This window comes from Octopus bimaculoides, chromosome 3, assembly GCF_046866305.1.
Source record: "Octopus bimaculoides isolate indiv1 chromosome 3, ASM4686630v1, whole genome shotgun sequence".
Taxonomy (NCBI): Eukaryota; Metazoa; Mollusca; class Cephalopoda; order Octopoda; family Octopodidae; genus Octopus; species Octopus bimaculoides.
Genome location: NC_142930.1, coordinates 10,616,334 through 10,628,595, shown reverse-complemented (window position 1 = coordinate 10,628,595; position 12,262 = coordinate 10,616,334). Strand labels below are relative to the sequence as shown.

The following is a 12,262-nucleotide window of genomic DNA, read 5'->3' as shown; positions in this document are numbered from 1 at the left end:
AACAATTGCAAATTTTAAAATATTTACATTTGCTATTTGTGCAGTGAACCAAGTTATGATCATGAATTCAACTATTTTATGAGGGGAGAGGAAGGAATTCTCACCAGCCAGTCACCAGAAAGCATCAAAGGACTATCTCCACAACAGGTATAATGTATTTTTCAAATTATAAAAAGCTCATTTGTATTCTCTTGTTCATGCATACTAACATTATACGTCCAAGAAGAGCATGCTTGCTTCATTTCTCATATTTGGGCAAGTGTGCTGTCATGTCACTTGGATCTCCTTGACCAGGTTCAGAAGCAAGTCTTTAATTTGATTGGTCTCTCTCTTGCTTCAACTCAGCAACCCTTGTTACATCAGTGTGACGTCATCAGTCTGTCTTTTTTTCTATTGATATTGCCACAGGAAGTGCTTTGATGAACTGTCCTAGTTCCAGATGACTTTGTCCCTTCATCCAAATGCTGTTGTGCTTCCATAAATAAAGAAAACTTTCTACAACCATTGCTTGTTTCCTCAAACTGTCAGACTTTGGAATTCTTGTCTGTCTCATTGTTTTCCTCCTCCTTATGACCTGAACTCTTTCAAGTTTTAAAGTAAATTCATTCTTTTCATCTCAATTTCTCCCTCTTCGTAGCCCCTTACACTAAGTAACTTCTCTCCTTGTTTTGGACTTTCTTCTAAAAAGAAGTATAAGAAAATCCCTTGCAACCCTAGCTAGTTCTCTACTGTCTGCCCTTCACTGAGAGAGAATCCTTTTGATTGCTAGCAGACTTCCATGAACTTTTCCACCTATCAGAACACTTTTCTGCTTCTAAGCTAATAGGGAAGAAAAATAACTTTAAACTTTTAAAGTTTGAGTTTGATAAGTAAACTTAATTTTTGTTTCTTTACACTATAATTCTTGCAAGTCAGCAGATATTTTGTTCTTTTAACCTTTTTTAAAATTTAATTTTAAAATGTTAAATTAACAAACGATATTTTTCACCTTCTTTAGTATTCTCATGAAGTTTTAATTCATTTTCTCAGGTCATAAATATGATGAGTCTATCAAAGTTGGAAGCATTCAAAGACATCAAGTCAAAAGTTCAAAAGAACGTGAGTATTTATTGATATGTAGATTTTTCGTTTATTTTATGAAGGATTTAGATGATTCTGTATATTCAGGTACATGCATGGCTCCTTCTAAATGTTGTTTAAGTGTATTTCTTAAAGTTAGTAAAATATGGTTTACTAGTTCAAATCCAAATAATATCCATTTCAACAATGTTCTGCATTAATTTTGTAACAAGTTTTTTTATTATGTATATTAACCTTATTTTCCTTTCATTTAATTTTTATTATTCACAGGATTTCTTAGAATGGCTGCATAATCCTACTCCAGAAACAAATGTTCCTACAATATGGAATGAAGAAAAACCACTCAGTAATTATCTTTTGCTTGATTTTCTGCTTTTACTTATTTTTTCATAATCTTCAAAAATGTTGGTTTCTGTATTTGTTATATAGTAACAGATCCAGTTAATGTACAGAATTTTATCAAGTGTCTATTTTATGAGTATATTAATAAGTTCATGAAACTTTAATAGATTGTATTTTATCCACAATGTCTACTGGAGCAATGCTTTTTAATTTACCAATCGTCGGGCAATATGCTGTGCTTGAGAAGACCTGTTGAGTCAAGTGAAATCATGGTTGTGGCCGATGCCAGTGCCACCTGACTGACACTCGTAAAAAGCACCCACTACACTCTGAGTGGTTGGCATTTAGCTGCCAGATCAGATTGGAGCTTGGTGCGGCCTCCTGGCTTGCCAGTCCTCAGTGAAACCATGCCTGCATAGAAAGCAGACATTAAACAATGATGATGATAATGAGATATAGAGGGAAATTTAAGGTATTGGAAACCTATTTATCGAGTATTTGAAAGACATACTTAGCAGCTTTATCTTGATCTTGCACTTACTGTTGGAAAGAGATTTTATTTAGTGTTGCTTGCTAAACATTTAGGTTAGTTGTGAGAAAGGATAAAAGAATTGAGAAGAACTAATTATTCAAAGAAGAGGATTCAGAAGAATGTTTACAAACGGTTTTCTCAGACTCTTCATTTTTCACTAATAACACTCTTATATAACAAAAAAAAAAAATAGTTGGATGGTTTGTTGGATAGGTTTTCATTGTGAGAGCTTTTAAATTTGGATGAGAGGATTTGTGCAGCGTATAGTTATGACACTTAGGCTAAAGTTAGAAAACACCATTGGAGGAGATGGCCCCCAGGAGGGGTGGTGGTGGTATCTTGTAAATGATCAAGATTTTGAATGGAGGCCTGTGGAATTTTAATATATTGGCAGTACTTTAAAATTAATCTGTTAACATCCCTAAATCCTTCTACTCTGCCAATCATGGTAGGAACTCTTAAGTGAAACCCCCAATGAAGATCAATGTTGGAAAGAAGAGAGATTTTTTTTAACCCATTCAAGGATTTCAATGCAAGCATTATAATACTTAATATGGTTATATTGTTAATGAATCACATCACTACACCAAAATTCAGTGTGGCAGTGACTTAAGTTCTGAATTCAAGTTTCACTGAGGGTAGCTATGTCTTCCATTCTTTCACTCAGTAAAATAACTATTAGTTAAATGCTGAGTTAAAAAGTAATTATTATGGTAAAAAAAAAAAATTTTTTTTTTAATTGTATTTATCTAAGAATATTTTGTTCATTGTAGCTGACACTGGGAAAGTAGTGTTTTCTTTGTTGATGATCCGAGCATTTAGACCAGATCGTCTTGTGTCAAATGTACGAATGTTTGTAGAGAAAATTCTTGGTGAAACATTTGCTCATACTGCAGAAAAAGAACTCAACCTGTCTGAAGTTGTTGAAAATGAGGTCTGGTAACATTTTTATCATTATGCAAATATATTTTTTGTCATTATTCTATCACAAATTTTTCTTCTTCACTGCTGTCATTTGAACACTTAGTGTGTTAATAACTTTCCTTTTATAGTTAAAGCTTTTGTAATGCAAATTTACAACTGTTATTTAAATGTTATGATTGCTTTCGCACTGATGCACAAGAGATTTTGAAAATTTCTTTCTATTTTCAAGGTTAAATCGAGTACACCAGTACTAATGTGTTCAATGGCTGGATTTGATGCCAGTGGACGAGTTGATGATTTGGCAGCTGAACTCAATAAGCAGATAACTTCAATTGCTATCGGTAAATGATACTTTTTTCTTTATCCTACCATAAAAAAAGAAAAATGTTTTTGTCACAAAAAAAAAAAAAGTTTCATGTGGACATTGGTTTGACAGGTTGTCATAGTCCAAGTCAGTTCTTGTTCAGAATTACTACCTTATGTGGGTTGGAGGACTGCATCTTGCTTGAATGTTTCATTTAGGCTTGATTTCTATAGCTGGATGCTCTTGCTATCACTTCACAGTGTGTACTGAGTGTATTTTATCATTGCACCAGCACTAGAGGCTTGTCATGTCTCCAACAAGACTATTTTTTTGACCCAACATTGCCTCTACTTATTTGTTAACTACCTTTTAAGAGTGTTATGAATGCATTTAATGTGGCACCAGCACTAATGAGGCTGCCTTGTACCATGTAAGACTAGAGTGTTCTCGTTACTGTGGGATATAGAAACATGTCGGGTGATGATTTTGTTGTCTTCGCTTGTAAATATGGTTTTTGCAAAGGTCTGTATTATCTACTTGCTACTCTCCTTTCTTCTCTCTTCCTTCTCCCCTCTCATAATATTAATTTATTTTGTAGGTTCTGCTGAAGGCTTTACTCAGGCTGACAAAGCAATTAATTCGGCTAGTAAATCTGGACGATGGGTAATGCTAAAGAATGTACATTTGGCACCACAATGGCTTGTTCAGCTAGAGAAGAAATTGCACAATTTAACTCCTCATACTAATTTCCGACTATTTCTTACAATGGAAATTAATCCTAAAGTAATGAATTTGTTTTTATTTTTATTTGATTATATTTGCACTTGGATTATTAGTTTATCTAGGCTGCTCTTTGATAACTTGACATAAATCAGTTTTATTTGGCAATAATTTCATAGAAATCTTTTAATTTATCTGGATGATGTCTTTAAATAATTAAAATTATAAAGAATTTAATTATTTTTCAACACTAGTAAATGTACAACTTTTATATTTACTTTCAGCAAGTACAGTAAAGTTTAGACTTAAATGATGGATTCAGAAGCATATAATTACATGAGCTAAATTTCTGTATTGTTTATGATCATATCTCTAGTTGAGCAATTTACAAAATCAAAATACAAGTGAAAACATAATGGGGATTATTATATAACAAAAATGTATTATACATTGTTGTAAGTAGAAACAAGTTACAATGTACTTGTTAAAAAGTAGATTCAACAAAATACATGGTAAAAATTAAATCTCTTTCTTTTTTTTTTTAAGTCAAAGTTATTTAAGATAATTCACATATTTTAAATATAAGCTCAAATATATTTTCCTCTGTTTGCCTAGTTAATAAGAATTTGACCAACTTGAATTTAATTTCCAATCACATCTGCAATTTTACATTTTTCTCTGAAGACTCACCTTTTACCATGAAATCTATGTGTAGCTGGTGTCATTTAAAAAAAAAAAATGTATATTTTGAAGGATTATTTCATTTAATTGATTTTACTTTCATTTTACTTTCACAGCTTCCAACCAATTTGCTTCGTGCTGGTCGAGTGTTTGTTTTTGAACCTCCTCCTGGTATTGCTGCTAATTTGCTGCGTACATTTTCAACTGTACCTGCAACTAGGATGTGTCAGGTAGAAACTGCATTTTCCTTTTTTTTTCTTTTTTTTTTTTTGTCTTTTCAGAGTGAGATTTAGAGTAATTAAGTTAAAAATACCCATAAATATATCTTCCTATGTTATTTTGAATATCAAATTGTCTTGATAATTACCTTATCCTCTCCTGAATTCATTATTTATATTATATGGAATGTTTTCTTTTGCTTGCTTTGTATATGTAAAAGGCTCATTTCATCTTTTGAAAATTGCTTTTTTTTTTTTTTCAAAATATAAAGTATGTTAATGGTTGGAGATTTGCTTAACACTTGAACCAGACAAAAACACACAGGATGTACTTTCTTTTCATGTCCCTCTGCATCTTGCACTCTGAGGAAGATAGACTTCAAAAAAATTAAAAGTATGCAACTGATTTTAATGGTCAAGATGTTATATTTACAAAAGGACACCAGTTGCAAACAGGACTGCTATGGAGGGATGTTTTATTAAATCTACTCCAGTATTTGACTGGTATCTCATGCTACCAACTCTGAAAGGATGAAAGGCAAAGCTGACCTTAGTGGAACTTAAATCCAGAATATAAAGGATTGCTTCTATATATTCTCTATTTTTTTATACTTAAAAGGCAAAATATATTCCACATTCAGTAAAAAAAATCTTTTTATAGATCTGTTATGTGAGCAAAATCTCTGAAGATTTCAAAAGATGCAATGTAATTGAATGATTGTAATGTTATACTTCTAATTCTGAGACCAAACATAACCAGAAACTTTTAATGATCTTAGATAAGACAGCTTATCTATTTAAAACCGTGCATCTTTCTGAAAATCAGTGCCATTCCCTGTTTCAATTGTGAAAACCAGACATGTTATCTACATGTAAAATAGTTAGGTGCCAGAGAAAATACTCTCTGGCACTTAACTATTGCTAACTGGTAAAAGGCAATATAAATACATTATTTTTTAATGTAATCCCGTATTTAAAAAAAATTTTTAATGTCTTTTTTAAAAATAGAAAATTAACTTTTATCATTTTAATATGATATTTAATATTGAATAACATTTAAAAAATCCATGACAGCTTTTACTGTTCTTGATTAAAATTTGTATTTCTTCCTTTTATAGCCTCCTAACGAAAGATCCCGATTGTATTTCTTACTTGCATGGTTTCATGCAATTGTTCAAGAGCGTATGCGTTATGTACCACTTGGTTGGTCTAAGAAATATGAATTTTCTGAATCTGACCTGAAAGTTGCTTGTGATATGTTGGATACTTGGATTGACTCAGTTGCCATGGTAAGTTCAAATAATTTTGTCTGAGAAATTGCTTCTCCTAAATGTTTGATGGTATAGATAAATAATTTTAATTTATATTTTTCAGGGTCGTACCAATTTACCGCCTGAAAAAGTTCCTTGGGACGCCATGAGGACTCTTCTCTCCCAATGCATATACGGTGGTAAAATCGATAATGACTTTGATCAGGTAAGAATATTTGAATTCTTTCTGTGATGTATGTTGAGTAGCTTCAGGTCAGCTTTGATTGAACAGCCCTCTGACATACAGGTAGCCAGTTGAATGACCAAGCACAACCAATAGATCTGTTTCTCTAGTCGTTTTACTGTCCTCCCCCAGACTAACAGAAGATCATACATGTTCTGATATGCTGTAATGAATCATACAGGATGCACTGTAACAGTCAGGACATGTTGCACTCTCTTCATTATTTCTGTATCCATGTTGCTTAGTCCTTGATCAGCCTTGGATAAGCAAGCCTGTGATCTAAGGAATTCCAACTATGATTCTCTCATCTTCACATCTATTTAAAACTACGTTGTTCAATGTGTTTTGTCTTTTTAAAATGGTAGGGTGTGATCTGACGGAGATAAAGTAACTGTGTAGAATCTCCCTTGCTGGCTTGTCTGTCTGTGAATTCTGGTGGTCACAGTGGATGCAGGCAAAGTGGAATGGGTCAGATTCTAACAATTGCTGTATTTCTATAGTATTATTGGTGATGTACTTCCCAGCATGGTATTGGAAGTTAATGAGACTAGTAAATGTTGCAACTGTTTTTGTGTTTTGCTTTTTTACGTTTATTTAGGATGAGTAGGAGATAGTTTTTAGAATACTCTTGTAGTAGTGGTCTTGGGTATTATATATGCATTTGGATGTTTGAAAGTGATTTTCCATGTAGCAGCAAGGACTGAGGATTGAAGCTCCTTTGGTAACAAGTTGTGCCCCTCATATATCCAGGTACTTATTCATTTTTAGCATTAGTATTTTTGTTTCATCATGTAGGTAGTTTGTAGATGTGGTTTGTATATAGTCTGTGATGTGCAGTATTAAAGTACCATAAATTCTAGCCTTCTTTATTTGTGTGTGTGTGTGTGTGAGTTAGTGACATTTTAACTTTTAAAAAATTTTATTCTTATGAATTGTCTGTTTTATTTCACTGCTAGTCTTCATTTTATTTATTTTTTTCAGCGTCTTTTGACATCCTTTGTGAATAAATTGTTTACACCAGAGAGCTTTGATGCTGACTTTGTTTTGGTAAATAATGTTGAAGGTCAACAGGGCAAGAATATCATTATGCCAGAAGGTGTCAGGTAAAATTCAGTTGACTATTAATTTTGCATAAATCAGTTAATACTCCACACTTGTATTTGAACATGACTATTAAGACTTTATTATGAAATTTTTATTTACTAGAGGAGGAGTGTCCTTCATTATTTTTGTAGACTCTATTAAACTGAGATTGATGTTCATTTTCAACAATCTGAGGGATGGATTCCATATGACTACAAAGCTCTAGAGAGGATTGATTGGACAAAGGGTTTAATTCAGATTCTCCTTTATACAGTAAGGTTAATGAGAATAGGAGAGGTGAGTGCATTGGTGGATTTGTAAGAATGCAGCTGGCTAGTTCAGAGGAATGGAGGTCATTGTAGTAGGAGTACATAAAACAGAAGAAAGATTGTGTTTGTGAGCTAGGAGTTATAGTGTGTTGCTGAACCTGTCAGTCAGCTGACTGGTCTTCTTTTGGGTGCAGAAAGGTGCGTCTTTGTAACAGTAACACTCTCTTGGGTATATGGACACTACTCTAATTACTTTTATCAGCTACCTTAATCTCAGGAAACAAAATGTTAGTGGAATATTTAACATTGTGTGAAAGCTGATTACACTGTAACCTTTAAAAAACTGTACTCAGTAAATTACTTACTATGATGTTAATCTATCAGTATATTGTAGCTCTTGTCAATCAGTTTCTGTTTAGCTGATGAGCATATTATGTATGCACTCTTGTTTTTATGTAGGTGTACACATGGAAAATATCTGCTGCACAATAAATCATTCCTATAATTTTTCACTCATATAGTGGGAATGGTTTGGAGAAATTTAAAATTTTTCTGTATTGCTTTATGATTTAGCAATACTAGTGTGAACATAAGATATGGGTGGTTGCCATGGTTTTGGTGATATTTAACAGCTTGATCATATACTTTGGAAATCTATATTTAATAAAAAGAAGCATCCAAAGATTATTCACTATTTAGTTTATAGGTTGGATTGTGAAAAGAACAAAGCATTTTCCCTCAGTTTCCTGCATCTCACTGATTGTTTTTATGTTGGATTGTATTTATCTGATAAATTGGTATGGATATTGGTTTGCTACCTAGTACCTGAGAGAAATGTAGTTTTGTTCTTTGAGAACATGTGTAACTGTTGGCTCAATATTTAATTTATATCTTTTTTTGTATTGTTTGAAAAATTTTCAAGTATATAGCAAGTCTGAACTAGTTTCTATGTGGTGTCCATAACAACAAGCTATTTTCTGACCTTTGACTTCCTGAGAAACCTCTCCCCTCCCTCCACTTTTAGCAAAGACTACTAAATATAGGAATGGTCACTAACACCGTTGTACTGTCATTACTCATAAGAAATTGAAAGTTGAATTTTAAATGCTGTGTCTTTCTCACTTTTTATATATCTTTGCTACATTAGATGTACAGTCAGTTGGGCAAAAATTACATATAATATATATTAAAAACAAATACACTAAACTCAGTAAACATTACTTGACAAGAACTTAAAAATATGCTTGGGAATGAAGTTATATGAATATTTCATCATAACATGAAAATCAGAAGCAAGCATAGTTTCACATTCAATGTTATGAAGAGCAAATAGTTGCTCAAAGAATGTCTGTAAGATGTGTTGTATTTTGAGTTCTACAAGCTTTGAATACATTTATAATTTTTAAAAATAAAATCATAGTTGTGTACTATTCTGTATTATTTTAGAAAACTTATTTTGGAAGTTGTGTGTTTTTTTTTCCTGAATGACCAGTATGCTAGCAACTTCAACTGGATTTTATGATTATATTTTAGAAAATAAATGTTCCAACCAATCATCTCAGTTGAATATGTTTCTCTTACATAATTTCATCATGTCTAGTGATTGATGCTGGATGAATTTATTCATATCAACATTTAAACATTTATTAACTCTGACCAAATTTGTTACACATCTTTATGTAACATTGCCATTTTGTAATTAAAACAATGTCTTGCTATTCCAATTCTAAATTGTGTTTACTCTTGTAAAAAAGCTATGACTTGCATTTCTTTTGGTAACTTTGGGCATATGCTTATTTTTATTCATTTCCTAACATGCTGTCTACTATTTTTTTACATACTAAGATCTACTCCTCACTTGATATTCCCCCCCCCCCCCCAGATGGTAATTTAATTTAGGTACTTATGAAATTTTACTTGTTACTAGATTCTAAATAGATTTTAAAGATTTTCTATGGCTTAGGTTATTAGATTTTAGTATCTATAGTTTACATCTGGATTATTTTGGTGAGCATCTTTCTTACAGAGAATTTTTTAAGGTTGTTGTTTTTACAAGAAAATTCGTCTGGCTTTTGTGTTGTAGAAGAGAGCAGTTCTTGCAGTTCACAAGCACCCTTACTGATCGACAATCTCCAACATGGTTAGGTTTACCTAACAATGCTGAACGAGTCTTATTGACCAAATTAGGTAAGATTAATAAGCGTTAACATTTCTTTAAACATGTAGCACTTAATTCTTTCAGCCGAGTACTTCATGAAAATGAAAGAATCATTGCATGCCATTAGAAGATGCTTTTGGGGATGGTAGATTGTTACAAATGTATGTTGAGGGCAGATGAACACACTTGTTTTGGTCCTGTTTGTGCAATCATGCTTTGATGATCTCTGAATGTGCTTAAATATCTTATTAATGCCAGCAAATATTCACTACTACAAAAGTAATAGAAGATATTGAAAGTAATATATTATCAATATATTATCAATATATTATCAATATATTATCAATATATAGAATTTATATAGAGGCTGGCCAGGAAATACCTTATTCCCAAATGATAACATATCATATTATGAATTTAGTTTGATTTTTGGCATTCTGCAGAAACATTTGTATGAGAGAGAAGAAAAGTATGGTTGAATATAAATAGCTGCTTTATCTACTATGTAGAAACTGTTAAAAGAAGCCATTTGTTTCATCTTTGTCCTTAGATATAATCCCAAAATATAGTTGTAAATTACTCCATTTTGTACTCTTTATTTCAACTTTAAAGGCTCTGACATGATAGCCAAATTAATGAGAATGCAGCTTTTGGAAGATGAAGACCTAGCTGTTAAAACATCAATTGAACAAAATGAGAAACGTTTAACTGATGGGCGTCCTGCTTGGATGAGAACTCTGCAAAAATCTGTTTCTGGATGGCTTCAGCTTGTGCCTAAGGTAATGTTGATCTCAGTTATATAATTATATATATTTTTTTTCATTTCTATTTTTTATTTGTTTTTCTTTAAATATTTTCCATGCCTGGTTATATTACAATTTGGAAAATATTTAAGGATTGTTATATGTATCTATTTTAGAATAATAGTAATTCAAATAATTTACCAAATTTCTCGGTAAGGATATCTCTGAATCTCAGTAAGGATATCCCTAAATATCTGAATTCTTTATTGTAAATTTTTTGTTGTTTAGAAATTGTTTTGGAGTATGTTTTTTTTCAATGCTTGAGCAATTAATATATATATATATATAACTTCTCTAATATCCTTACAGCATTCATTTTGTGTGTGTGTCTTTTCATATTTACATTTGTTTAGGTTGTTAAGAAAGAAGACCTTAAATTAAATATTTAGATCAGATCTTAAGAGTTTATAGCCAATAGATTGGGTAGTAAATGATTACATTTATGGATTTTTTTATATTTTAAATTTTGTTTTTCTTAAACCATATCAACATTTTTTTTCATCTCTAGAGCCTTGGTTCCTTGAAAAGAACAATGGAAAACATTAAAGATCCCTTGTTTAGATTCTTTGAACGTGAAGTCAATGCTGGATGCCGTTTGCTCAGTGATGTTCGTCAGGACCTAACTGATATTATGATGGTGTGTTCAGGAGAGAAGAAACCAACTAATCATCACCGCTCAATGATGGATGACCTCATTAAAGGTAGAGAAGAAATTCAATCAAATCTTATACATTTATATTTCTTTTATTTTAACTAATTACTACTTAGTCATCATAATTTTAGATTTCTCTTTGTAGGTAAAAGTCTTAAAAGTTAATATAATTCAACTGAAATTCATTATTTTTCCCTATCTATACTCCCTTATCAAAAAAAGACCCTGGTTAAGTAGTTTCTAATTTCTTATGCTTTTTGACATTAGTGTTCTATTTAGAATATAATAAACAAATAAGTAAAACAAAATAACTAATGCAAAATAACATATCTATGTTCACTGATATTATTAAAAAGCTTTCTATTTGTTGTAGGTATAATTCCTATATCTTGGAGAAGATACACTGTTCCCAGTGGTTTAACTGTCATTCAGTGGATTACAGATTTTAGTGAGAGAGTGAAACAGCTTCACAATATTATTACACAGACAAGTTCTGGTGGAGCTAAGGAACTAAAGGTAAATACGAACTTCCCAAAAGTGTAAAGAAAGGATGATAACAAATGTAGTGTCAATTTAAATTTTAAATGTTGCTTTGTGTTTTTGGTGTTTATTGCATGGTGGGTTCAAACATTATTTTGATCATTTATCACAAATACATTATTTTTCATTTGATTTGTACATGAAAGAGTACAATGAGCATATGCATAATACACATACTTTATGTCATCATATAAAGTCCACCTTTCCATGCTTGCATGGGTTGGATGTTTATTTATTAGGGGTAGTCATGTTAGGTAAGCCAATAGAGCAGAAACATAAAATGGAAAATTATGGTCTGGATCAGCAAAATTTATCTTTCAAAAAAAAGAAACCATATCTAATATGTGTGTCACGAGAAGAGAAGCATGACTCGTGCAACTATGGGGTTGTGATAGAAGTTTAGAATTTTTCAATACTTTAAAAAAGTACTTTTTAATGAATTTTTAATCTAATTGTGAATTC

At 31.6% G+C, this 12,262-nt stretch overlaps 1 protein-coding gene across 1 annotated transcript in view; it reads left to right on the top strand.

The window, feature by feature from the left end:
• The window catches only part of LOC106883942 (cytoplasmic dynein 1 heavy chain 1), a 117,823-nt gene that overhangs the window by 98,474 nt on the left and 7,087 nt on the right, over positions 1-12,262 (top strand). The window contains 14 exon segments of the mRNA XM_089348556.1: positions 45-147; positions 1,030-1,098; positions 1,351-1,426; positions 2,728-2,888; positions 3,108-3,219; positions 3,781-3,965; positions 4,700-4,813; positions 5,920-6,090; positions 6,176-6,277; positions 7,277-7,398; positions 9,731-9,834; positions 10,418-10,584; positions 11,117-11,309; positions 11,634-11,776. Of these exon segments, the coding sequence (XP_089204682.1) occupies positions 45-147; positions 1,030-1,098; positions 1,351-1,426; positions 2,728-2,888; positions 3,108-3,219; positions 3,781-3,965; positions 4,700-4,813; positions 5,920-6,090; positions 6,176-6,277; positions 7,277-7,398; positions 9,731-9,834; positions 10,418-10,584; positions 11,117-11,309; positions 11,634-11,776 (1,822 nt within the window).